The sequence below is a fragment of the Phodopus roborovskii genome, unplaced genomic scaffold (genome assembly GCF_943737965.1).
Source record: "Phodopus roborovskii unplaced genomic scaffold, PHOROB, whole genome shotgun sequence".
Classification (NCBI taxonomy): Eukaryota; Metazoa; Chordata; class Mammalia; order Rodentia; family Cricetidae; genus Phodopus; species Phodopus roborovskii.
Window position 1 is genome coordinate 968051 of NW_026126647.1, and position 26369 is coordinate 994419.

The 26369-nt window shown below is 44.4% G+C and overlaps 1 protein-coding gene across 1 annotated transcript; it reads right to left on the reverse strand.

The window, feature by feature from the left end:
- Nucleotides 1–25997, reverse strand: Pgm2 (phosphoglucomutase 2). The gene is made up of 14 exons (XM_051174013.1): nt 25867–25997; nt 21880–22047; nt 19844–19950; nt 18162–18246; nt 16069–16152; nt 15766–15959; nt 13629–13818; nt 12382–12479; nt 11198–11378; nt 10829–10922; nt 8942–9071; nt 7296–7485; nt 4601–4734; nt 1–115 (listed from the first exon to the last, which is right to left on the reverse strand). The coding sequence occupies exons 1-14, from the start codon at nt 25969–25971 to the stop codon at nt 13–15; spliced, it is 1863 nt and encodes a 620-aa protein (XP_051029970.1). The 5' UTR covers nt 25972–25997; the 3' UTR covers nt 1–12.
- Between the last annotated feature and the right edge of the window lie 372 nt (nt 25998–26369).

Genomic DNA, 26369 nt, shown 5'->3' on the forward strand with positions numbered 1-26369 from the left:
TGCTTCAATATTTTATTCTGATTTTGGCTGCAAGTTATACTTCTGTGGTTGGAAAAAGTTTTCTTCAATGGCACTGACCAGGTCATCTAGTTCCTTTTTCAGCTGCTCCAGATCACTGGAAAAATATAAGAGGGGGAGAGGAAACTCAGATTAATGGGTTATTCCAATGCAAGCACATGTATTTGACTTTTTTTTTTTTTTTTTTTTGAGACAGTCTCACTATGTAACTATACATACCAGGCTGGCCTCAAACTCACAGAGTCCTATCTGCTTCTGCCTCCCAGAGGCACATATTAGCTCAGCATGGCCTACCTTGATTTGATTTTGAAACTGGATCTCATGTATTCCAGGCTGTTTTAGCAATCCCAACAGTCCTCCTACCTCAGCCTCCTGAGTGCTTGGGATTAGGGATTGCAAATCTGAGCCACTACTCCCAGCTTCAGAGCAAAATTAAAACACGTTAAAGATTTAATTATTAATTATGTGCCTGTGCAGCTGGAGTTACAGGTGGTTGTGATTCGTCCGACACTGGTGTTAGGAAAAGAACCAGGGTCTTCCACAAGAACAGTTCAAACTTTTAATAACTAGACCATCTCTCTATGCCCTTCACACTGTATTTTAAAATGTTCCTTTCATGGGCCTATGAGACTGAAACTAAACTTCAAAGGGGTGGAATTCAGAAAAGCACAGAGCTCCATGAACTTCTGCGTGGGAACACATTTGTTGACTTAGTGGGGGGAAAAATCCCAGGAGACAATATGCATCATTTTCCCTAAAAGTTTTCCAATCCAAGGTCTTTACAATAAACAAAATTCTTCTTTGCTCTTCTAAGAATTTTAAAGAACCACAGTTTTGCTACTAGCATCCCGAGGGATCTACACTGTCTGCATCTAATATGACAGAGCAAGGGTTCCTGTTTCTCTCCTGCTTCAATCCTGCTCAACTTGGACCACACCTCTGTGAAGCCCTCAATCTCCCAGGCAGGCTGGCCCTGATACTGTTTGTCCTCAGGTCACAGAAGCCAAGTTGCCCTCTCAGGAAGGGCCCAGGCAGAAGTCTCTTCAAGGTACAAGGAACATTAACAAGTCTATCAAGTACTATAAAACATATGTTTAACAAGGAATTCAAATCTTCTCATTCCCCCATTCACCTTGTAAGACCTTTCTGCAAATATTTTAATGCCCCACGTCATGCAGTAAAACCCTTGTTTACACAAAGGCCAACTGCATTCTCTGCTGAAGCAAATGAAGCAGAGAGAAGCTTTCCCCTTTCTTTCCTTATGCCCATTCTTTTAAAACTAGGGGACTCCAGCCAATGGGGAGAAGACAGTCACACTTCCAGGCCCCTGTGCTTGCTCTTCTGAAAGCACCCTCCAAACCAAGGGTCAGATTTGCCCTGGCAATCGCTTCAATTGGGGAGGGGGTCTTTGTCTTTGCCCAAACTTATTTCTAATACGTATGAAATGAGAGCCATAATGTTGAATCTTTATTGATCTACCGCTACCACCAAAATGAAACAAAGCAAAACAACCCAAAAAACACAACTAAAGGATAAACAAAAGTCTAGGGAAACTGATCCCTTTAAGAAAGCCAAGTTTTCAAGCCTGTAGGAAGCATTTATTTGCATACACCAGGTCCATGAATGTAAACAATACCTAAGCCTAGCTCCCAGTGAAATGTATTTGTAGCAGTTTATAGAGTCTAAGGTGAGTTAGTATACAGCTGAGTTTGGAAATTAACCCTTTGCACACTTTCTATTACTTCTTGACCACCTGCAACACTTACATGCAGTTTATCCAAAATCCCTGCAATCAGTTAAGATTATTTTGTTATTGCCACCAGCAATAATATATATAATAAAGGCAACTGATTTCATTGCAGACGTTAATTTTGGCTCTATTAGCTATGTCTCCTTGGACAGGTGGCTTGGTCTCTCTAAGATACATATGCTTCTTCTATAAAACTAGTATAGACTTTACCTTTTCGAGAGAGTTATTGTACATAGTGAAATATACTGTATAAAGGCCTCAACAAAAAGTACTATCATTATAATTCCTATTAACAACATATACAGTAATTATGACTCATACATGCATGAGAATTACACTGGTCTCTTTGTCCTCCACAAATGTAGTTTGAAGAAAATAACTCCCAGGAAGGCAAATATGGTCAGAATTGGCTAAAATTGAAACATAAAACTCAAGCTCCATGAATTTGCCAATTACTAACTTCCTTATAAATCTTTTAGTCCTAAACATGACACATCTATGTGTCGATTCCTTTGTTCTTTGAGTTAATGTTCCTAAGGTGCATGTTTAATGTGTATGTGGGACAGTCCTACCACTCTACAGGATTTAGTGATGTAATAATTACCAAAAATAAAAGTCTGATCTCGCTATTCCCCATCTCAATCCTAAATGGCCCATTTGACACTTAAAGTGTGACATTGTTGAATACTATTTTAAAAACAAGGACACACCTCCTGGCTATGTAAACTTGGGTTAGGAACCCTTGGTTCCTAACTCAGTGGATCACTTTATGGAAATGGATATTGAAGTGTCTCTCATAATCAGGTTTCTAACCATGCCAGAAATTGATGTAAAAGAAATGACAACGAAAGTTACCCAATTTCTCAATGCAATTCTGAGTTGGGGACAAAAGCAGCTATTTTGAGGACTTCAGGGCAAGTCTGAATTCACATTGACCAGACTAGGCTTACAAATCATCCCTGGCTATTCAAATACTAATTTGGCATTGCTGTAAAAGGATTTGAACATGTGATAGCCACTTACAAATGGTTTGCTTTAAATGGAGGCAATTACCCTTGGTGACCTCAATGGATAAGATTAAAAATTTAATCTACACCCCATGCCCAAGAACTCCAGCCTGCCTACTCTCTGTCTTGTGAGCTCACTCCTGCCAAGAAATTTCCCTTATACACAATCCACGGACTCTGCTTCTCTGATGTAACTGTTGGAAAACACCAAGAACTAATAACACTGGGTTCTCTTGTTCTTAGGTGGTGTACTGATGGGAGATGTCATTCTGTAAATATGTTTCTCTTATTGGTTAATGAACAAAGCACTGTTGGCCAATGGGAAAGCAAGATAGGCAGGACAAGGAGACAAGGAGGATTCTGGGAGATGTAGTAGAGGAGAGTCAAGATGTAGGGACTTGAGAGAAGAGGTCTGGATTCTCTCTCTCCGGTAAGGAAAGACCACATGGGAACACTTAGATTAATAGAAATGGGTTAATATTTAAGACAGAGCTAGCCAATAAGAAACACTAGTAACTGGCCAACAGCTTTTACATCTACACAGCGTCTCTGTGTGTTATTTGGGGCTGACGAGGCAGTGGGCCCAGGTTGGTGGGAAAAGCGCTCGTAACAGTGTACAATTAAGTATTTAGGAGGGAAGCATCAGTAGGTCTATAACTTGTTTTAAAGTGGTTCAGAAGAATAATTCATCTCATCTGTCTCTCTTTTAAGCTTTCGAAATGTGGCTGGTGACATTTAAAACTGCATACACGGTTTTATGTATGGTTTCCACCATATGTCACCTTTAAAGGCTCTATCCTGATCCTCTGCCATGTCTTTCCTGGTCAAACAGATGCCAGCCACTAACTAGCTATGGCTTATGGCATTTACCATTCACCAAGGGTGTTCAAGTTCAAAGCAACACAATGGTCCCCAACTCAAGCTGTGTGCTGAGGTCAGAGGAATATGACCCTGGAGTATCCCTCCCACCACCATCAGGTGCGCAAGCATGATACAGACATGGGTGTTGGGAATCCAAACTCAGATTTCTGGAAGAACCGCAAGTGCTCTTAACCACTGAGCCAGCTCTTCAGCCTCTCAAGAGGTTGTTTATTTGCTTGGTGTATGTGTTTTAATTTAAAAAAAAAAAATTAAGTGTGTTTGACTCAAGCAGAGGGTCAGAATTTAGTTTCCAGTACCCACACAGGGCAGCTCACAACTGTCTGTAACTCCAGCTCCGGGATTCCATGCCTCTGGCCTCCAGGGCACCTGAACTCAAAGGCACAGCCTGCTCCTTCCTCCATACACATAATTTAAAAAGGAAAAGAAACTCTTACAAAGAAACAAAACAAAACGATAAAAGCAAGCAAACAAACAAACAAAGGCCCCTTGATGCCTAGGTCGTTATTCCATCATAATTAAAAATCAGCACTTCCTGGTGAGACCCAGGCATCAGGTCTGGAAAATTCCTCATGTGGTGTACAGCCAAGTCTAAGAGTCACTGTTCAGCCTCTCCTCTTTTAAATTTTTTTAAAATTTATTTTATTGTTTTTAAAATTTGGCTTTTCTAGATAGAATTTCTCTGTGTAGCCCTAACTGTCCTGGCACTCACTCTGTGGACCAGGCTGGCCTCAAACTCAAAGATCTGTGTCCCTCTACCTCCTGAGTGCTGGGATTAAAGGTATGAGCCACCATGCCAGCTAATTTAAAAAATTTTAAGTAGTCTTTAATAATATGGTATCAGCACAGTTTCTAACTAAGCTACACATGAGAATTTTTTACTTAACGCTTGAACAGAACCAGGACATCTCAGGAATGAGTCACCGCAGCTACCACCGGGCCATACCTGTTACCAGGGGGAGCGCACAGCTCTGCATAGTACTTGATTTTGGGCTCTGTCCCGCTGGTCCGCATGGTGGCCACGCCTCCATTAGCAAAGGTGAAGGTGATCATTTGGCTGCTCTTGCTGGTAGGAAGAACCTAGAGAGTAATTGGTACATGTTACACACTTAGACAGTAACAACTTATTCTGACCCACTGAGTACCGTCTTAAAAAAGCAAGAAAGTTCATACCATACGAGCAAATATGCTACAAGGACATCCCTCAGAAAGAGTCAGAGAATGCAATCCTAGCAATGAGTGAACAGCTTTCTACTTCTATAAATTTATTGCAAGTTATCAAGGTTTTGCTCAAAGAAAAACACATTGTTTCAGCTTAATAACGTACTACAGAAAATTCGATCATACCTCAATGTTGCAAACTGAAACTTTGACCAAAAAAAAAAAAAAGGTTTTTGTGTATGTGTTTCTGGCACAAATTGACATATGTATTACTTATAGTTGTTAACTTCAGAACAGCACTAACGTTAACAGTAGAGGAAAAGAGAGGGTAAAACTTGACGAGGAGGTCACTCAATCATGAAAGACAGGAAACAGATAAAGATTTAGAAATAGTATGATGAAACATGTGACTGTGGGGTCCCAGTACCCCAGGGGGAGACAGAAACAGGAAACAGAGACACTAGTTTGCAGAAGTCCGGCTGGACTCAAGAATTGGAGGTACCAGGTATGCCAAAGGTCTGTGTGAGGTGGTGTGAAGCACACAAATGGGATTAAAAAGAAGCCACCAGATGCGCCAAGACATTCCCTCCTAGCCTCTGGAGTCAGGCGCTCCAGCTCTTGTCCGCCTTCAAAGAATGCTTATAGTCTCTGACATCTGAATCAAAAAGGCTCAGGAACCAGCATCAGCAGGCACCATGCATGGCGTGTAGGGTATGATGGACACAGTGAGACATCCCCTAGCCACACTCTAGGGCCCTGACAAGCCAATTTACATCCCTCAGGAAACCAGTTAGGAATTAGGCTCTGGACCAGCCCAGGAGCTCCAAAATGAAGGTCAATCTCAGAATAGTTGTCTTGCTACTTAAGACCCTCAAAGCACACTAGGTCATTTGTCATGTACATACAGACCTTACAACCAGGTAGGCATGCAAAGGATACCAAGGGACCCCTAGGAATAACAGTGGGTAAATAAGTCCAAAATTAACAGGAAAAAAAAATGGAGGGGGGGCATAAAAGCTATATGGATGAAAAATAGTCATAGTTTTTAAAAAGAATCTTTAGAGAGCTACAGTATGCAAAAACAGCAATAGGATGTCATTCTGAAAAAAAAAATTAGAATGAGAATTGAAATTAACAGTCAACAGGAACACTAAAAGTTAAAAGTTGAGAAAATCTCTCAAAAAGGAGAAAACAGACGGGAGGAAGGGTATCAGTCCTGGAGACCCAGCATCAACCTCAGAGCTCTTCAAGAAAACATTCAACCACGACCCTTCCTTGACGTATCACCAAGGACACTGAGACCTACAGGCAACGATGCCACAGACCGGAAGACACTGTGATGGCTGACTTGATCGGATTGAGACGTGACGAGGAAAGCTACACAGCACACGCTGGCATGTCTGCGGAGGTCATAGTATTAACTAGCCATCATACTTAAGGCTCAGATATGCTTCACGAGAACCGGCAGGGGGCTACTAAATGTAGGAAGTGTATGCCTGGATTCTTGGTTTCCATGCAGAGGAAAAAGTTCCGTGGCAAACACCAGGAGAAACAATCGTGAGGGAAGCTGGTTGTTTCAGTATGGCAATTAAGATGCCATACTTCATCATAATCCTTTTAATGAAATTTATCTCCTGTAAGTATGTGTTCATATGAAAAATTTTAAGACAGAACACAAAGGAAAGTGTCAAGGAAGACATCTAGTAGCTCATCAGGTTATTCCTGCCCACCTCCTAAACCTCTGGCTGCAGGAGATCCTACTGCAAACACAGCCCTTACAGTGAGCAGGCCACACGCAGTCAGAGAACAAGTGGCCCTCCCAGAGTGGACCAGCATCTAGTCCCCTTGAACCTTACTAGATGTGCCAATTCCTTGTCCCAATCCCTGGCCTACTCAACGAAAATCCCCAGGGTGACCTTCGGCACCGTTTGCTTGCTTGTGACTGGATGTCATGATATAGTCCAGGCTGACCTAAGACTCAGACTTCTGGTGTCCCTGTCTTGATCCCCAAGCTAATCACACACCCTCTGTGGAGTGACACGTGTTCATGAAGAGGAAAAGCAGAGTCCAGAGTCAAAAGCAGAGTCCAGCTCCACCTGGACCCTCGCCCGTCACTGCCCTTCTGAGTCATGGTGTCCTTGCATGTGAAAAGATGCCTTTGGATGACAGTTATCAGCAAGTGACTTGTGAGGTCACTTGAATTTCTAACCCATGATTCCTAGTTTTCCCACACAGCTTATCTTAGTTTTTTATTCTTTTTTCAATGCTAGGGGTCTAACCTGGGACCTTGTACATGCCAGGCAAGGAGCCTATTCCCAAGCTACATACCGCTAGCCCTTATTTCCCTGGTATTTTTATTACACTAACACTTAGGTTGCCCCAAGTCAGCTTCAACCAACCGTGTGAGTAAATGGATCTGTTCAAATTGCAGAAATGGCAAACACAAAATCAATTAGTTGATCAAAGTGAATATCACTTACAGCTTTTTTGTCAGGCTGACTGTCATCATAGCCGGTTGTGAGGTCCCTGATAGCAGAGATTTCAAACTTGCCGCACGTTTTGGGATAGTTATTCTTCCCATCATAGTTTCTCAGGTTCCCGAATAATTTTTTAATGGTGCCTTGATCATGGCAGATAAAGTAGGAAGCTTTGGTAATATGATAGCCATACCTATAATGGAAAAAGGAAATCCCACAAATTTAAGCAAAACGGGCCACAAAAATTCTGTACACTGTATGCAAGATATGTACCAGCTAGCACATTCTAAAATAAGTGAAACAGGTAGCCCTTACCAACTTCAGAAGAATATTCTAACATTAAAGAAGAAGTTGGGTCTGGCAAGATGGTTCAGTGGGTTAAGGCACTTGCTGCCAAGCCTGATGACCTGAGTAGATCCCCAGAACACACACGGTAGAAGGAGGGAAACAATTCCTCTCAGTTGTCCTCCCATCTCCATTTGTCAAAGAACACATGAGGCAGAACAGTACCAATAAGATGGTAGCATGCGTGTACCCACTCACACACATACGTACATAATAAATAAATATAGCAAAGAAAGAAAAAGAAAAGGGGCTGTAGAGATGGGCTCAGTGATTTCTTCCAGCATCCTCATCCGTGGTTCACACCCATCTGCAACACCAATTTCAAGGGACCCAATGACCTCTTCCGGCCTCTCTGGGCACCAGGCACACACATGGTGCACAGACACATGCCGTCAAAACACCCAGACACATAAAATCAAAGTGAATACGCTTAAAAAGAAAATGAAAAGCAGGTCCGGGGTAGAAGAGATAGCACAGTCATGCCTTCCAAACAAGAGGACCTGATTAATCCCCAGAACTCAAATACAAAAAAGATGGGCACGGAGGTGTATGCTTTGGTCGGGGCCCTTGGGAGAAAGAGAGAGGCAGACCCCTGGGGATTGATGGCCACCAACCATGCCTGCCTGTCAAACTCCAGGCTAAGGCAGGACAGTATCAATAAGATGGTCACCTCCTGAAGGAAGGAAAGCCGAGGTTGTTCCCTTAACCACATGCATACAGAGGGAGAACATGAATCAGGGATCTACTCTAGGTTGGCGGTGGAGCTAAGTTACGGCTTCCAGGAACACAGCCATGCTACACAGGTTATAGCTTCTGCACTGCACAGGCACAGTGCAGTACTTGGTAAAAAAACTGATCCCAGTATCAATTCCTTTAATCTTTTTATGACATTGAAGACTTGAAGTCACACCCCTCAATCAAGTCATTTGTGCAACGCTCTCATGAGTTAGAATCCAGGCCAACTGCAAATGGCCGTTGCTAATTAGTGGTGACACATCAAAAGGAAAAGGCGATCCAGGTTTCTATCAGAAACAGGACACGTCACCAAAGTCACAAGAACACTTCAAGTATGACCATCAAACCTTCAATAGTCCATAGGCCAGTGGTTTGCTGCTGTGGGTCACGACTCCTTTGGTGGTCACCTATCAGATATCCTGTATACCAGATATTTACATCATGCATGATTCATAACACTATTGAAATGAGTTACGAAGTAGCAATGACATAATTTTATGTTGGGGGGGTCACCACAACATGTGGAGGTGTATTCAAGGAAGATTGAGAACACAGTCATAGATACTTACTCCACATAGATGGCCTTCAGCTGCTGAGACAAAGACAGATTCTTGGTTGCTAGAAAGCTCGCCAGTTCTGCAGTTATGACAGCTGCACTAACTCCATCCTTGTCCAACACAAAGGGACAGCACATATATCCTGCAGATGAAGCCGTAGTTGCATACATAGCCTTAGGAGTGAATTCTGTGACCCCCCCCCCACTAGAACAGGTTACATGAGTGTGGGCCTGCTGGCTATGACATGTGAAGAGTCTGGTCTGGAACAGACACACGTGTTTTTCATTTATGTCATGTTTGAGAATTTAGGTATGAATGCGGTTCCACACCAGGGTGCTTATCATAAAGTCCTGGATGTGGGTCCCCAGTAGGCCAGAGTGTGATCAGCTTACACTGAGCTGGGCGTGGAAATGCTCGCTAGCACTTGGGAGATGGAGGCAGGAAATCAGACCATGTTATCTTTGGCTATAGAGTTTGAGGCCAGTTTGGGTTACACAAGATCCTGTCTCAAAAACAAAACAATTTAACCCAGTGTCTTGAACACAGAAGCCTTGAGCAATCTGTGTTGATGGCCTGTGTGGAGATTTGCCCTGCTGGCAAGGGTGTTCACTGACTAGACTCAGCACCATAGCTCTAGATCAGATGAAGTTAGTTCTACCTGTTTCAGTCACTATCAACCTCCGCTTTTTCTTGGAAACCTGGTGGTTCTCAGTAATTGCACTATTCATCTTGACAGCTGGCCCTGACACGCTTAGGTGTGGTTACTAATTGGAGCTGCTGGAGGCTGAGGTCAATATCGTATATTTCGGAGTCCCTGAGTAACATCTACAATCAGTACTTGGGCGAACACTATCTCCTCAACGAAAGTCATAGAAAGACAACCATGAAAATGTGACTTCCAAAAGGCAGCAGCTGTGCTAGCCCTCTGCCATGAGCTGGTTAAGCAAGTGTCCCTCTGCTTTAACACACATACAGAACACAGAGTCTGAGTTTGCTAAGTTAACAGCTCAGCTCATGTGTGCACAAACGACAGAATGGTCTACGTCCATCCCCAGCTCGCCTAGTTGAGGATAAAGGCTTTTCAGTAATTCTGGCTGAACTTTTCATGTCCTTTCCTATGACAATGACTGTGAGGACAGGAGACCATACATACAGCTGCCTTCTTCTCCCTGGGCAGACTCAGCATACATTCCCCATTAGACTTCTGGAAGAGGGTGGACTTTACCAGTGAATGAAAGAAAGAAACAGGGAAAGAAAAGACATGACTGCTCTTAGGTATGGTGGAGGTGAAGGTTTATTTAGACATGAGGGAGAACATAGCCAGAGACAGAGAACATAGCACTGAGCCAGGGCATGTAAAAAGATGGGGCTGGGGTGAAGGGCGGAACCCGGAGAGTAAAGGGTAGATAAAATGAGGTGGGCAACCAACATGGCTGGATTGTATAGGGAAGGGTACTTGGAGAAGGGTAGCCCAGCCCCTGGACTGCATAGTTGTAGGGTAGGGAACTGGGTATGTACCCTATAACAGGTAGGGACTGAGGGATGCTGGGAGAATCCAGTGGCCAGGTCTGCTTTGATGTATTGAATAGGCACCCCAGTTAGGCATTTGTCCCAGGTTTCAGATCCTAACAATCAGCTCCACAACCTTGTACAGAATGTCACCGCTGTCATTTATGTGTGGATGGCCCAATTATTTGCATGCTATGCTTTTTTTTTTTTGTTAAAAAGGTATGAGATTCCAATTTTGGAGTAGTTCAACACTTGATCCAAATAAGAGAATCGAGGTAAACTTTGTGCTTTCATTTCATTGGTATCACCTGAGCTCAAACTCAAATCCTTCTCTCATTTCTGTATTGTGTGAGTGTGTGAACATGTGTGAACGTCATTATTTCTTCTTACCAATAGCTTCTTCAAATGCAAACAGGACTGTCTTCCCCTGGTCTGCTAGCTGTTTGGCTCTGTTTCCCATCCATTTGAAGCCTGTTAATGTTTCCTAAAGGGACAACCCAAAAGAAAAAAAAATGCCTTGGTGCTGGGGATAATTTCAGTGGGTAGAGTGCTTATCTAGCCCTGAGTTCAATCCCCAGCACCACATACATGGGGTGTGGTGGTCCATGCCTGAATCTTAGCAAAGGGAAGGGGAGGCAAGGTGATTCTTGGCTATGTGTGAAGTTCAAAGCCAGCCTGGGCTGTATGAAGCCCTGTCTCAAAATATAAAAGAAAAAATGAAAGGGGGAAAAAATGTCTCAGGAAACATGAACATCTTACCTCGAAATGAAAGCCCTCCTTCAAGGCAATGGCCCGCAAGATCTTAGAGGAGACGGTGCTGGACAACATGTATGTGTCTTTGAGGGTGCTTCGATCATGGCTCTTTTCTTTCCAGGACGTGAAGAGCCACCATCCCAGCAGGGCCCCCAGCTCGTTGCCTGAGAACACTCTCCACTCACCACTACAAGGAAACAGCCTTTTGTTTTAGCAGCCTTCAGGAAGGCACAGAAGTCCCTGGAGCTGGGCAGATGAAGCTCTGTCCTGTGATAGTTTGATCCCACTCTGATAATAAAGTTTGCTTTAAGTCAGAGGGTGGAGCTAGCCACTAGCTCACCAAAATTAACCATAGAGGTTTTGGAGGACTGAGGACAGATAGGAGACAGGAAGTAGTAAGGCAGGGCTGAGAGAGGCTGTCAGCCCTTTGGGATGGAAGACCAGAAGAGAGATGAGGTCACTGATGTATTCTCTGATCATTCAGGTTTTCACCCCGATATCTGACTCCCGACTTTTTTATTGATAAAGAATAAATAGATACATGCTTCAAATCCCAGCATACTTTCTGTAAACCTGTTTCCGGCCTTTAAATAACTGGGCTAAAATGGATCTGCCACATCACAAATGTCTGAGCAGCTTCCCAATTCTTCCAGACAAGCATTAATGTCTTTGAAGATGGTCTACAGCTAGCATGCTAAAGAGGACACAAGCACTTCCATCTTTGACAAAGGCTATATATAGTGTGAAAATGTACCAGACAAGCTCATATTATCCTTTGCAAAGACCATATGGTCATACCAGTCTTAAACATGTCAACACCTGTCTGTCTCCCTGAAACCAACACTGTCTTGAAGGTCCAGTGCTTTATCAAATCCACTGGCAGAAAATGAAACTGTAGAGCTAGCATCATGAAAAAGACCTTGCCTTGTCAGGCATGGAGACCTTCACATATTAAATTCAATTATAACATGAGGGGTCACAAAGAGTCCCATCAGTTGCCAGCATGCACTGGATTGCTTTGCTCTGTGCTACACCACTGTCCTGTTAAAGGAATCCCCCAGAGGTTGTAAAAACAAATAGAAAGACTTGGAAAACATCCCATGTGGACCCAACCTTCCCGGAAGCACATCATTGCTAAAGATGGCTTTCTGTGTATTTTTCACGACACACGCAAACAAAGTTAATTTTACCTGTCTTGCTTTTCTGCCACAGCAAGTCTGTCCGCATCTGGGTCGTTGGCTAAGATAACCTTGGCCTTGATTTTGTCAGCCAAGGCGAAGGATAAAGTCTGAAAGCAAGTGCAGAAAAGCAAAGATTACTTAAGGAAAACACGGAGCACACACATATCTTTAGAACGTGTGTGGTCTCATGAGTTGTTAAGGCTTTCCCCAAAATTGGGGCTGCAGGGTTTTTGTTATTGTTGTTACTTTGTTTTCTGCTTTTTTCTTTTCTTTCTTTTTTTTTCCCCCCTAAAGCTGGTTTTGCTTAGTCAGATTTTATTTTATCTTAAGTTGGAGGTCAGATGACCAGAGTTCTAATATATATCCCATCCCTACCCTGTGACCGCACAGAACTGTGGCAGCCTGTGGCTGAACTGGTATTTCTAGGCACTGTGTGTCTGGCCACACAAACCTGACCAAGGCAACTCTCTCAATGTCACTATTATCTAACCTTTCAGAATGATATGTATATGTGAGCCATACTGCCAATTATATCCCTTAACAATAAGTAATGGAATTTAAAAAAAAAAACCCTCCATTCTATCATCATTACTTCTTGGCAACATAGGAACTGTCAATTAAAATTTAATTTAATTTTGGCAAGAGAGATGGTGCTGTGGTTAAGAGCACTGGCCGCTCTTCCAGAGGACCCAGGTTCAATTCCTAGCACCCACATGACAGCTCACAACTGTCTGTAACTCCAATCCCAGGGGCATCCAAAGTCCTAACACAAACATACGTGCAGGAAAAACACCAATTCACATAAAATAAAAGTAAATAAATATTTTTTAAATTTAAAGAATATTTTATATTTTAGCTCTTATATCCTCTTGTAAGATCTCATTTGAAAGTTCCTTTAAGAAATTAATAACCACTCAACATACATATTTCCAGAGATAGAACTCATTTTTTTTTTTTTAAGCACAACAAAAACATCATGTACTTGATAACAATGGTTTAGGACAGTGGTTCTCAACCTTCCTAATGCTGTGATCCTTGAATACAGCACCTTGTGTTGTGGTGACCCCCAGCTATAAAATTATTTTCATTGCTACTTCATAACTGTGGTTTTGTTACTGTTATGAATCATAATGTAAATATCTGTGTTCCAATGGGCTTAGGTGACCCTTCTGAAAGGGTCGTTTGACCCCAAAGGTTGAGAACCGCTGGCTCAGGGTATGAAAGGTAGAGTTTATTATTTAATAAAAGTAGGTTACCAAGACACCTTTACCCTCCTCAGGATTCGGGTATTTGACAGTTGGAAACTCAGGATCCGGATCTTTCTGTTCGGGAACAGCCTCAGGAGGAGCAAGGTCAAAGGCCTTGAAGGCCAGCTGTACAAACTCATGGCCCACGCCATGGACAGAGGTGTGCACAAACTTCACATCGCTCTCCCTGTTCACACTCCTGGAGTGGCACAAAATGGGAAACACACGGATGTGAACAAGGCTCTCTAGGCGGGAGGGTTCAGAAAATACCGAGGGCTGGGCACTTCAGATTGTAAGACAACATCCCTGATGTATGCTGACAGGGTAGCTATGGGCCTCTCAGAGAGAACTAAGCTACGTCCTCCACATAGAACCAAAAACGACGATGACGTCAGAGTCAACACCACAAAATGCCAACACAAAAGTAGACGTTTCCCCTTAACACTCTTGGTATGGAGTGTTTTCAAGAATGAATAAAACCCAGAAACCAAAAATTAGAAGACAACCAAATAGTAACACAATTGTTAAAAGTTCCAATAAAAACTTTCAAAAGCAACAATAGGAAAGTAGATACCCGAAATAAACAAGACTGTTTTCTAAAGCCAACGGACTGAGAAAATTGGCAGAAAAGACAAATGTATATCAAATAAACTTGAAAAAAGTTTTCATAATTAAAGGATGTAAGTGAAAGTGAGATATTACTCTCATCTAACAAAAGGGGGGGGGATGATAAATTTGATAATGCTAAGCACAGGGTCAGACATGGGTCCTGGGTTACTACCACAGGCTGCAGGTGTGGGTGCCAACTACCCTGATATTCTTGGACGGCAGTTTGCTGATCACCTTCAACCTTGTAAATGGATATACATTATATGTATTATATATCATGCAAGAATTTTTCGCACACACACACACATGTGAGCATGCACGCACAATTGTTGGTTCTCATGCTATTTTACATGATTTAAAAAACAAGTCTGTCAACTCTTTAAAGAAGGGGCAGAGGGAAAGCTCTCAGATGTATCTTGTTTGCATCGCCTACCAATGAGAGGAAAATAATAGCCACATTTTTTTTTTTTTTCTGAGTCAGGGTTTCTCTGTGTAGCTTTGTAGACCAGGCTGGCCTCAAACTCACAGAGATCTGCCTGCCTCTGCCTCCCAAGTGCTGGATTAAAGGCGTGCACCACTACCACCCAGGGATATCCACATTTTTAGATATTCCTTTTTTAGAGAAAAATAAAATTCAGTGAGCTGGCGCTCAGATCTCTATCCCATGGTCCAGGGAGATCTGTTAGCCAGTGTGTTCTGATGGGTTCTTCTGCATATATGTTTCTCTTATTGGTTGATGAATAAAATACTGATTGGCCAGTAGAGGCAGGAAGGTAGGCAGGGCTGGGAGATGAGGAGAATGCTCGGGAGAGAGGAGAGAGATGCCTGGAAGAGACACCATGTAGAGACCAGGAAGATAGGACACACCAGGCATTCTCTGGTTAAATAAAGCCATGTAGAAATACATAGATTAGTAGTTATGGGTTAATAATTAAGAGGGAGCTAGTCAGGAAGAAGCCCATTAGCCAATATCTTTATAATTAATATAGCACTTGTGTGTTTATTTGGGGCCAAAGGGTGGCGGGAGCTGGTAAGACAGAAACCTCCATCATCAGTGGTCTCTCCCTTCAGATGGGATTGGGATCCCCTTCAGATGGGGAATGCCAGGCCCAGACTGTCTGACAAATACAACATCAGACAACTTAGGCACTCAGCTTCTTGCCAAGGGACAATGAGGAGTAGTGGAACCTAGACCCTCGTGTGTATCCATACAGGTATATATAGACACAGCTACACACACACACACACCACTTCAAACTGTGGCCCATGGGCTGGCCACCTGTATTTGTCAATAAAGCCTCCTGTGCTATTTGCATACTAGAATAGCAATTTTGAGGGGTGAGGATGGGCTCCATATAGCTGGCAAAGTCCTTAAGATCTGTTATTAATTCCTTTAAGAAAAAGTGGGCAGCTCTGCTGTTGACCCTTACACATGTAGCTACCGTGTATGCACCAAGTAAAAGGGACAAAAAGAACCAAAGGCCAAACAGAGTCTGGATGAATCACATTAGCTGAAGTGAAGCCACAATCCAGTTACCTGTGAAAACAGTGTTTTTTCAGGTCTTCAAAGTAGTCATGGCTGATGGAAGTGCTGGGGTTGTGAAGAAGGGGACTGCTGTCAATCAAAGACTCATCCCAAGCCTGCGGCCAGGGCTCTAGATTTTCTTCAATAGCTTGAGAAATGCCTTGATCGTGTGGAGAGATGATCTGCGCTCCATTGTCCCAGTAGACCTAGAAGAGCCAGGAATACATTTAGCAGGTTCAGGGTGCAGAGCATCCGCTCCCAAACAGCACAGGAGCCTGGTTCCTTGTAAGAACACTGTGTGAGGGGAGAATGTACCTTATAGCCATTGTCCTGCTTCGGATTGTGAGAGGCAGTGATCATGATGCCGGCGCAGAGTTTCAGATGTGACACTGTATAGGGCTGGACAGGACAGGAGACAATTCTTAACAAAGATAAGACTGAGTGGAAATACCTAGTGTACATGGCATGGACCCCCTCATTCCTATTTATTACCCTAATATCACACATAACATACATTCAGCATCCTGTGTCCCGTTCAAGCAGCATCCAGCACCCCCTCATCTGGGGTTTTGCTCTGCTCTGTTTCTCGTGGCCCAGGAAGATGAGTATCTGTCTTAACTCTTTCAAGCAGGGCTCACACGCACATAACTTCATGCCAGGATACAGCTACAACTGTTCTATTTCACAATTATTAATGCCTATGGTCCTTTATATCCTTAACCCATAAACAGAACATTCATTGGCATGAACTGTGGGCTACAAGCTGCATAAACATTTATATTGTCTGTGGCTTCCTCTATCATGGAATAGTTTGCTTGTGGCTAAGAGGAGACTATTATAGTCTTATCATTCTAAAAAACACTAGCTGCCCAAAGTTCCAGAATGTTAATCCTAAGAACACAGGTGAAATATTTCCTAAGTGTTCCCTCCTTCTGCTTTCTCCTTTACAGAGCCAGGAAACTCTCTGAAGACAGAGATGGGCCAAGCCTCCATCCTGCATTTATTCAATGCTTTTTGCTCAAGAAGGAGCATTGTCTACTCTCTGCACTCATTCCCTTTCCTGCCTTTTTCTTACTCACCAAGGAAAAAGTTGAGACAATGGAGTATGCACTCAGACAGATTCTTCATCTCTCACTCCAGGGTTGACATTTTAGATCAGTTCCCACCCTTACAAGATGTCGTGCCAAAATAGAGGAAGAGACTAGACTCATACTGAGTCATATGAGATTTCTACATAGGCAATCTGAGATTTGAACCATCTGATTCTCTCTACCCTACTGTAATTTTCTCCTTGGAAGTTATGTAACATTCTTTGGGGTTGTGTCCTGGTACAGAGAAATGGGCAGAACTAGGCAGGTGTGGTGGCTTATGTCTGAAATTCTAGTACCTAGAAGGCAGAGGCAGGAGGATCACCATAAGTTCAAATGTTACAAAAACAGAGTTGCACATCAGGCCCAGATCTTAACAGCTGAAAAGCAACATCTGTTACAGCCCCTAGTGGCTTCTGTTCATGAAGGACTCAGAAACACTCTAGCCAGGAATAACATTTGGAATGGACCATTCATATTTGGAGCTGGTACACTCGTACCGGTACAGTAATATAATGTTTGAGAGATGTAGACTCAAGAGATTTCCTAATTGTGATAACTGCAGTGAAGAACTACCTACCAATTAAACAAGATATGAGCATTTTGCTAATTTTCCAAATGACCCATAGAATTTGTGGTGGTTTGAAAGAAAACGGCCCTCAAAATGGGTGGCACAATTATGAGATACGGTCTTGTTGAAGTAGGTATGATCTTATTGGAGGAAGTGTGGAGACTGGCTTTGAGGTCTCATATGCTCAAGTCACGCCCAGTGTCTCAGTTCACTTCCTGTTGCCTGTGAGTCAAGATGCAAGAACTCTCGGCTCTTTTTCCAGTACCACGTATGCCTGAATGTTGCCTTGCTTCCTGCCAGGATGATAATAAACTAAACCCCTGGACTATAAGCGAACCACCACAGTTAAATGTTTTCCTTTATAAGGGTTGCCATGGTCGCAGTGTCTCTTCACAGCAATGGAAACCCTAAACTAAGGCAGAGGTCAAACAAAATAAAATGATATCTTGTCTTTCCTTTGGCGCTGGAGCTCGAGCCGCTGCCCCCGCCTGTGCTACCACTGAGGTGTAGCCCCAACGCTTATTTGACTTACAGAAAACCTATCTGTAATGGAGAGCTGCACCATCAGAAGCACATTACTAGCATGTCGGTGAAACTGACTTACAGAGAGAGGAGTTGGCCCAGTATATATCAAGGGATCGTCTGTTACCAAAACAGCCGGAGCCCAGCAGCACCACGGCCCCCTAAAACTCAGCAGAGTCCCACCCCAGGACTTGTGACAAGAGGTTGGAAGGGAAATGGTTACTTACCACAAATGGGGTGGGGGTTATATCCGAGAAGAGATGCACAGGAACCCCCTGGCTGATAAAGGCAGTCGCAGCCAGCCGGGCAAACCTAGAAGTGAAGAAACCGGGATAGAGGCGTGGTCAGGGATGCAGGCAGCGTTGAGAAACAATGAACAAGCATGCTCAGGGGCTTCATGTGTACGTGCTCGCCTAACAGAGCAGTGCGCATGCGTGCTAGGCAAGCACTTTCCTAACAGAGCGGCGCCCAAGGCCCAGTCCCCTTCCACCATGCCTTAAGATTGCACACGGTGGTGACAGAGGAAGGATTTTTCCCCCCTAATGTTTACACTGGCACAAAAAGAACACCAAAGCTGAGGACAGCTGGATAAAGGCCTCACGGGGCACCTTGCCACATGTCCAAGGCCACTGAGCATGTAAGCCAGGCCTGCGTTAAAGTCTTTCAACACTATCTCAACACAGTTCAGTGGCTCTTGCATGGGGTCATCTGTCCCTCACAAGGTGTCTGATGCGGAGGTGAGGTCAGTTGTCATGCTTGGGAGAGGGGATGTGTTAATGGCAATTAGAGGCCAGAGGTGCTCCCAAACACCTTACAATGCATAGGGAAGGCCCCACAGCAAAGAATGGTCCAGCCACTGTGAGATCGTACATCACTACTACGCGGAGGTGGTTTACAGGATACGAGAACCAGGCATGGTGGTGTGTGCCTATAATCCTGGCACTGTAGCAGACTGAGACAAGATAACCACGAAATTCAGTATCAGTATGAGCTTTGTAGTGAGGTTTAATCTCCAGATTGAAAAGATGAAAAAGTGCATGAGAAATTGTACACAGGTTTTACCCACATGCCTTGTTCTAAAGGTGATTTGTGCACACGCAGACCCAACCCCTCTACCCCTCTACCCTTCACCCCTTATCTCCCATCCCCAACCCCCAGACAGGGTTTCTCTCTGTAGGCCAGGCTGGCCTTGAACTCTGAGATCTGCCTGCAGATTCTGCCTCCCCTGTACTGGGACTAAAGGCATGCACCATCACCACCCGGGTCATTTTTATTTGTTTTTTGAGACAGGGTCTCTCTATGTATCCCTGGCTGTCTTAGAACTTGCTATGTAGACCAGGCTCGCCTTGACTTCACAGAAATCCCCCTGCCTCTGCCTTCTGAGTGCTGGGATTAAAAGCCCAGCCTAAACCATCAATTATGGGTTTAAAGTCAAGTTATTAAAACAAAACAAAACAAGATCAAAGGGCTGGAGAGATGGTTTTCAGTGGTTAAGAATCCATACTTTTTGTTGTTGTTTCAGAGACAGAGTTTCTCTATACAGCCCTAGCTGTCCTTGAACTGTCACTGTAGACCAGGGAAGCCTTGAACCCAGAGATCCTCCATCTGCCTCCCCAGTGCTGGGATTAAAAGCATGTGCCACCATGCCCTGCTCTCCCTTCTGTCCCTGCAGAGGCTTGTAAGTGGCCCAAAACTCCAGCTCCAGGGGATCTAATGCCTCTGGCGTCTGTGAGCACGTGCACCCACGTGCCCATTATCCATACACATGCAATTTGAAAGTGTTTTTTGAAAGTCAAATTACCGAAATGGTGATTAAAGATGAAAGTATAAAAGAAACTATGAGAAAAACCCTTTTATGAAAGAAACGTCTCTGGGTTCCATCCGCAAAGCCCCTAAAACACCCAAGTACCTCTTGCTGCTGCCTCCACTGGCAGGGTGAGCTCTGGCATCGAAGCTGATCACCACGCCCCTCTGCTTCAGGTCGCTGAACTGCTTTTCCAGGTACCTGCAAAATCCCTGAAAACAGCCCAGCGCTTGGTTATTTATCATACACATGATATAAAATCAGCCCCAAACTATATTTCCCCCACTTTCTCAGGACCTTGTCACTCACGTGGGGAGGGGTATGCAGAGTGTGAACAGTGAGATGAAAACAGCTTTTGGTGTTTTTGTTTTTTCTTTCCTGTCTAAGTCAGATGCTGTGCGGCACAGCTAGAATCGAATATCTCCAGGTTCAGACCAACTTACTCAGAATTTCCACCGTATGCCATGTAAGTGGAGCTGCCCCTGGGGGTCAGAAGAGTGTGCTGGATCCCCCAGAGCTGGAGTTACAGGTGGTTGTGAGCCACTAGTGGTTGCTGAGACCTAAACCTGAATCTTCTACAAGAGCAACAAGCACTCTTAACCACTGAGCCATCTCTACAGCCCTTTATCTATTTATTTTAAATTATGTATATGTGTGGTGTCTGTGTACGGGTTTGTGCACATGAGTATAGGTGCTCTTGGGGGCTGGAAGAGGGTGCCAGCTCGAGTTACAAGCAGTTGTGAGTCGCCGGATATGCGTGCTGGGAACCAAACTCAGGTCCTCTACAAGAACAGTACGCACTCTTAACCGCTGAGCCATCTCTCCAGCCCCCCTGAAACCATCTTTTAATGAGATTAGCCCTGAGTTAGAATGGGCTATTTCAGAGGGCAGTGAGTTCTTAGTCACTGATGCGTCCAGGTTAAACTGAGTATTTATTCTCAACTCATCACAAAGAGAGCATCAAAAATCACACAAATTAATCTTCATAAGGAACTCATGACCTTTGCCAGTGAGGCAAACAGCAGGGGCGGTTGCCTCCAGTCTCTGCCCTATTTCTTTGGGATGTTCTTTGCTCACATGCATGTGCTCCTTAGCCAAACCAGGGCAATTTTAAGGTACCACTGGGCTTGGCCTCATACCCAAAGGAGCAGCAGGAGGAGAGTCTATGCCACAGTGAAGGTGAGAATGTAATCAATCAATCACACTGTGTGCCAGAATTCTGTCAGGGACTGCCACCCACAGCTGGGCTAACAGCCAGAGTGGGCCATTCTGGGAGTCCTCTCTCCTTCAGTGCCAAGGTAACTCCTAAGATAACAAACCTGCTGCTTTTCTGAAAAATGTGCAGCCCTGAGCATCCTTGTGTCTCAAGGAAACGATTCCAGCATCACTGCAGAGTAGAGAGTATCTAAGGACCACTCCAATTGATGGCTGGAGAAACTAGATCACATATAAAATGTCTATCCACCGTGTTTTCAAAGGACCCTGAACTATACACACTCCTGAGGCCCACTTCAGAAGAGATCCATTATTCTAGAGGAAAAGTGGTCCTAAGGCATCTAAGAACTGCCCTGAGCCACATTTTCTCACTTCTGGAAATCAGAGTTGAATATCAGAGAAAGGGCTCCAGATTAATTTGCAATCTAGAGAAGCCCTGACAATCAGGTCTCACAGCCAGTGTGACAAATTAGATTATCCAAAGATGGCTATGGTAATATATACCCCACCAGGTGTCGCTGACCTTCTCTGAACAGGCAGAACATGGCAGGAATAAGTTTTGCTGTTTGAGTCCTTCATACAATCCAACACAGCTTCCTGCTGGCACATTCATACGTTCATATTCCCTGCCATCACTTTACCCAACAGGTCTGTAGATGAACAAAATCTCCACAAGGGAATCTGTCTTATTCATATCAGTTCACCATGCCTGACAATCAGTAGGCATTCAATAAATTTGTTGCATCGTTGACTGGGTGGATAGAAAGCTAATGCATTTTAAAATAAGGACCACACAAGCCTCGTTTTACAGATTAAGCAGTGGGACCTTTCTCTGCTTCCTCAGATCCAAAAATACATCCACAATTAAAACAAATTAAACCCATCAGCTGCATCAGAAGTAATCAGCAATGACCAAAGCATGGTACCTGTGTGGTTTGGATGATGGTCAAGTCATTCATTCTAGAAATCCCTGCTCCCATAGGAGCTCGAAGGCCAGCTGTCCCAAACTCCATCCGGGCCCCGAAGCATTTCTGTAGCTCTTCCTTATTACCCTCAGCAATGAGCTGTTTCACTGACTCCGAAGTTAAGGGATTCTGAAAGACAGACATGTATGTTCAAGGCACAGCTTGGTTAAGAGAAGGATGGAAAATCTGCAGTGAAGGCCACCTCCTTAACACACACACACACACACACACACACACACACACACACACACACACTTCTAATCTCTAGGCAAAACCTTTATATCTTCAGGCTTTTGCATTTTCTGATGATTTTGAGAGTATGATGCATTACTTTCTTTCCAACTGAGGTAAGCAGTTTTAGAGGAAACAAACAAGGTGCTGTTTAGGAATAGACATCATGTGCAGGGAGATTCCAGATCCATCACTTACAAACCCACGCTTGAGAAAGCTATAGAGTTTCCTGAGTCCTTAGTTTCCCCATGTATAAAAGCTAGAACCTCTCTTTTGCACAGTTTTCAACATTTTAAAGTAGTTTGTTTTTCTCTGCCTGATACTGAGTTGTGAGGTTCATCTCCTTCCTTAATGTCCTCAAATTCTTCCCAGGGTGTCAGGTCAGTCAATTTAACTAAACTAAACCTTACCTTTGTGGTGATTTATAGTTCTTAGAAAGTGTTTCTTTGTATCTGGTCAAGTTTCAATGACTCTAGGTCAAGCCAATAATAGCTGATAGCTTTAGTAGCATTTTATACTACAAAATAATCCCAGGGACTTGGGATGGAGAGGTAGGTGAATCTCTGTGAGTTTGAGGCCAGCCTGGTCTACAGAGTGAGTTCCAGGACTGCCAGGGCTACACAGAGAAACCTTGCCTCAAAAAAAAAAAAAAAAAAAAAAAAAAAAAAAAAAAAAAAAAAAGAAAAGAAAAGAAAAACAAAAAAAAAAAAAAAAAAAAAAAAAGAAAAAAGAAAAAGAAAAAGAAAGAAAGAAAAGAAAAAAGAGAGAGACAGAGAAAGAGAAAAACTGAGTGGTTTGCTTAAACTGCACGATGAACATTATTAGCCTAGTGTCTTTTCTACTGCATTAGTGCAAATAGGCACAAGCATGAATAATTTAAGTTCACCATACATAGTCTTGCTTTCTTTGCGCAACAGTTCCAGATGTTAAGATTAGAGAAATGGACTGATTTCCTAACTCCACGTGGACTTCTGCAATAAGAGCTGAAGGAATACTGTAGAGTAAGCACTTTATTCCTGTGCCTCACTTACTAAAGCGAACACTGGGCAAGATAAGGCCCCATAATTACACTTTGAAGTGTGATTGCCGTAAAACTCTGGCTTCCTGGAATCAAGACTGTGATTCCAGATTGTTCCATATTCAAGAGGAAGCTGGACCAACCTTCTGATTAAAAACAATAGGTCCCAATTGCAGAGAACAATCTCACCCATTAAACTGTCAGGTGCCCCCAAGGAAAGGCACAGAGCTGGTATACAAAAGGAGCTCAACAAACACCTGCTGGGTGGATGAGAAAACACAGATTTCCTGGCCACACCCAATATCCAGGGCTCCTCTGAGCGCTACTGTAGATTTTGAAAGTCCTAATTGACCTTGGATATCTAGAGAAGACTCAGCAGCCTGAGAGAACAAAGCAGAGAGATAATGAAAAGTCAAGAGAGCAGCAGAGATGAGGTCAGACCTGGGAGTGATGGGAACTGAGAGAGGGAAGCATAAGGCAGGTGCCTTGCCATCCATCATGGGTGGACTAACAGCTTTGGCGCTTTCAGCTGGGAGTTTCAGTGAAAATGTGTGGTTGTTCCCAGAGAGGCACCTATCTCAGCTAAACAGAGAGGGACTGAAGTCAGCTCTGGCAGTAAAGCTTGCCAGCAAGCTTTCAGACCCAAGCTTATATCCCCGGCATGCACCGACAAGCCTAGCCAAGCAGAGTTTACCTGTGAGAGTCATGCTGGAGGTACATAGACAATGGAAACAGAGTGGGCTGTTCTGTCAGTTAAGCCAAAGTGGAGAGTGACTGAGGAAGATACTTGATGCCAACCTCTGGCCTTTGCAGGGATGTGCACACGTATACCTGCTTATAACGACACAGACACATTCATATAGCAAGCACACACACACACACACACACACACACACACACACACACACACACCCCTACCTCTGGCTGGGAAAAGAACACTGAAATATCTCCAAAGGAGCAAAGGACAATCTCCCTCCCTCCACCTCTACCCACAGAGGTACCATTTCTAGACAGATTCCATATTCTGTAGTAATTATATTTTCTGATTTTCTCTTATGGAAGGTGATGACTATGCCCGAGTCCCAACTTCATGAGATCAAGAGGTGCCCAGGAGGGCAATATTGCTCACTTCTAGGGTATTGTGAAGTAGCTTCCGAAGATAATTAGACATGGGCTCTGACAGAATCAAAGGACCATTCCTTTGATGGATTCATAATACAGTGGCATTATGGGAAGGTGACAAAAGGTAGTACCTGGGAGCTAGTTGGAGGATAGAGGTTACTGAGACTTGTCACTAGGCAATATTTCACAGTGAGCTCTTCTGGTATTCTATTTCCCAGGCACCATAACATGAGCAGCTCTGTCACACCTCTCCACCACACAGGATTAAACCATCTCAAAGTCTGAGCAAAGCAGTCCTTTGCTCTGCTTCTGTCTACTTCCTACTTAGCCAAGTGCTACAATAACCCAGTACACAGGACAATACTTCGCTAACAATGTAAGCTACTAAGTTATCAGAAATGGAAACAGTTTCCTTCCCTTAAGCATCCTGAGGGTAACTTTCCAGGAAAAAAAAAAAAAAAAAAAAAAAAAAAAAAAAAAAACAACTGCCTCAAGGAGTTGGCACTGGCATCCTAGAAACAGGATGGGCTGGCTTAGGTATGAGTGGAGAACGGCCTCTCTGAGCCTTGCAACCTCTGTCCATTCAACAAACGCTTCAGGAACCTTCTATATACAGGGCACTGTCAACACAGGAGGCAGCTGGAACACATAGCACCAGCTACCTAATTTTCAGGGTCCAATGAAAAATTAAAACGAAGGGCTCCATGTTTAACAATAGAGAATCTGAAGGCAGAGTTTTAAACTGCGGTTTAGGCCCTTCCCCTGGGACTGGTTAGTTTTTCTGCACAGATCTCACCTCCTGAAGTCAGTCCAGGACACCGACAGACATTACACAAACAAACCTGTAAGGGGGTTGCTGGTTTTGTTTCTTCCAGTCCCAGTAAGAGCCAGGAAGGAAAAGACTGGGCTGTTTAGAGAAAGTGTTAGAGAGAAGTAAGTTGCACTTTGGAGACGGGTAAGACCTCATTAAGTTCACACAGGGTTAAGGACAGGAGAAACAAGGTCGACTGACACACAGGCAAGAGGAATAATATGGGGAAACGCGAATGCAGAAGTCGGAAAGAATTTGTAGAGGGCAGAGGAAGTGTCCGGAGCTGGCCACCTGACTGTTTCAGCCATAAGACAGTCTATACGGGACCAAAAAGTACCGTGTCACCTTCCCAGCTAAGCGAATGTCCACTGGGAACCTCCTGGTCTGCCTGGCCCAGCAGGGACCCGTTAGGAAGCATGCGATCAGGAAGGGTGCTCCAGACTGTGGAGGCTCCCGGGTCCGAGAAAGGCGGGACAGAGAGGATTCTGCATGAATGAGGATGCTCACTCAGCCCATCACAGAACCTCAGAAGCCCTTTCATGCCGGGACTACCCCGCAACCCCGTCCGGCTATTTTCACCGCGCTCGGGCTCGCTCCTCCACCCTGTGGTCCAGCCCCGCCGGCTACACAGCTGTCTCCGTCCCGCAACAGCCTTTTCCCGAACAGACTCGGTGCCGCGGGGCAAGGGAGGAAGAAAGCTGGGCCCGGCTACCCGCGGGACAAGCCACCGTGCCCGGGTACCCAGGAGTCCGCGATCGGCCCTCACCCTGTCCCAGCGCAGCCACTGGGTGGTCTCCTGCTCCAGTCGCTCGTCCATGCCGGAGCCACCGACTCCGGGAGCTGGTGAAGGTGTCGCCGCCACAGCCGCCATCCCGCCGCAGCCACAACCGGGTGAAGGAGGCCGGGTCACCCTTCCGGCAGGGCGGGGAGAGGGCGGGGACAGCGGCCTGCTGGAAGAGGACGTGCAGCTCCGCCCGGCCTGTCCTTAAGGGTGCGCCTCCGGGAAGGCTAGGCTGCGGGGCATGTCTCGTGGCAAGCAGAGCAAGAGGCTGCTTTACCCTCGTCTCCTAGGCGTACCGAGAGTTCCTCCAGCAAGCATCACGTGTGCATCGGTGCCCATAGTGTCTGGGATGCTGGGTTGATTGCATGCGGAAGCGGAGCTCCTCGGTGCAAGCCAGGAGCGGTACTGCAGAAGCAAGCCAGATCTCCGTGACTTTGAGGCCAATCTGGTCAACATGGCGAATACCAGACCAGCTCATGGTACATAGT